The sequence below is a fragment of the Octodon degus genome, unplaced genomic scaffold (assembly GCF_000260255.1).
Source record: "Octodon degus isolate 3935 unplaced genomic scaffold, OctDeg1.0 scaffold00036, whole genome shotgun sequence".
Lineage (NCBI taxonomy): Eukaryota > Metazoa > Chordata > Mammalia > Rodentia > Octodontidae > Octodon > Octodon degus.
The window spans coordinates 16,885,980-16,887,384 of NW_004524612.1; the positions used below are offsets into that span (position 1 = coordinate 16,885,980).

Consider the following 1,405-nt stretch of genomic DNA (forward strand, 5'->3'; position numbering starts at 1 on the left):
GCCGGCAGAGCTGCTCTCCAGGGGCCCTGGTGGCCCTGATGGCCTAACGGGCAACAGCCCTGCAGCCGGGGCCCAGCGGTGGCTGCAGGTCAGCTTCGGTTTGTTTGGTAGCATCTGGGTGAACGAGTTCTCCAGAGCAAAGAAAGCCAACAAGAGAGGAGACTGGCGGGACCCGGCACCCAGGTAGGGCCGTATGCCTTTTGTGCCCTTTCTTCCCTCCTCACATCTTGGTCCCCTTTCTCCTGAGAAAGCTCTCCATTCCTTCTGTCCTCTACCTTCGAGTTTGCTCTTTCTGTAGAACTTGGGCTTTTTCATCTGCGAGAAGCGGTGTGCTCCTGCAGCCTTTGGGTCTGATTAATCTCACTTAGCAGTGTGGTCTCCAGTGCCCCGCAGATGACTCAGGTTTATCCTCTCACAGAGGTCTGCCCTGTTGTGTGTAAAGAGACATTGTCTTTATCCACTCACCTGTTTCTGCACACTCAGGCTGCTTCTGTGGAGCCATGAATGTGCTGCTGTAATTCAGCTACCATGAATCGTGCTGCCATAAACCCGGGATACGTGGATCCCAGTAATGGGATGTCGTTAACTCTGGGAAAGATCCCTAGAAGGGGACAAGCCGGGGCACAGAGAGTTTCTTAATGACATCACACTCTTGCTCACTCTCCTGCCTCTAACACGAGTCTTTTTCCTGTTTCCACCTGCCGCCTCTTTCCTTTTGTATCCACCCTAGTCTCTGAGTGTGCTGCAGTCTCTTGGGAGCCGCAGCTCTGGCAGCTGAGGGGTCCCTGCTTCGCCAGACATGGAGGTGGCTCCCGTCGGAGTAGCCGCCCTTGCCAAGTAATGCGGTGTTCCTCCATCACAGTTGACGAGCTCTCTGCTATTCTCGGCCTCTGGCTTAGGAGTAGGCATCCTCATGCGTCCCACAGGTGAACCTAGCCTACGGCTGGGCTGCCTTGTCCTCTGCGCAGTCCTTCTCCAGCACCAGGGACCGCCACGTCCCCTGAACTTGAGACTTGGCTACACTTGGCTGGTTTTCATCTTTAAACATGTTGCTACAATCAGGGAAGAAATAAATAACACATGTGAATGTGCGTGTGCTTTTGGTGGCTCCCTTGGGTTGTTTTTGATTCTGACAAAGCCATCCCTCTTCTCTTTGGGGACCTGAGCTTCCCAGGGTAATCAAAATGGCATTGTTGGAGCTGGGCCTGGCATGAGCCACACAGCAGGGACTGCATGTGCATGTTCTCTGTCTGTAAGGTGACAACTATCTGTCATGTCTCTTCCTTCTCCCCAGGCTGGTCCTGCACTTTGATGGCGGTGGATTCCTGGCCTTTTATAATTGCCAGATGGCATGGAGCCCCACTGCAGTGGCTGAGCCGTGCCGTGACATCTTGTCGGAAGAGTT

The 1,405-nt window shown here is 54.0% G+C and overlaps 1 protein-coding gene across 1 annotated transcript in view; it reads left to right on the plus strand.

Moving 5' to 3' along the window:
- Positions 1–1,405, plus strand: part of Neil2 (nei like DNA glycosylase 2) — a 9,382-nt gene that overhangs the window by 4,081 nt on the left and 3,896 nt on the right. Inside the window, exons 4-5 of the mRNA XM_023714637.1 lie at positions 1–183; positions 1,295–1,402. Coding sequence (XP_023570405.1) covers positions 1–183; positions 1,295–1,402 — 291 coding nt within the window. The remainder of the gene's footprint in view (positions 184–1,294; positions 1,403–1,405) is intronic.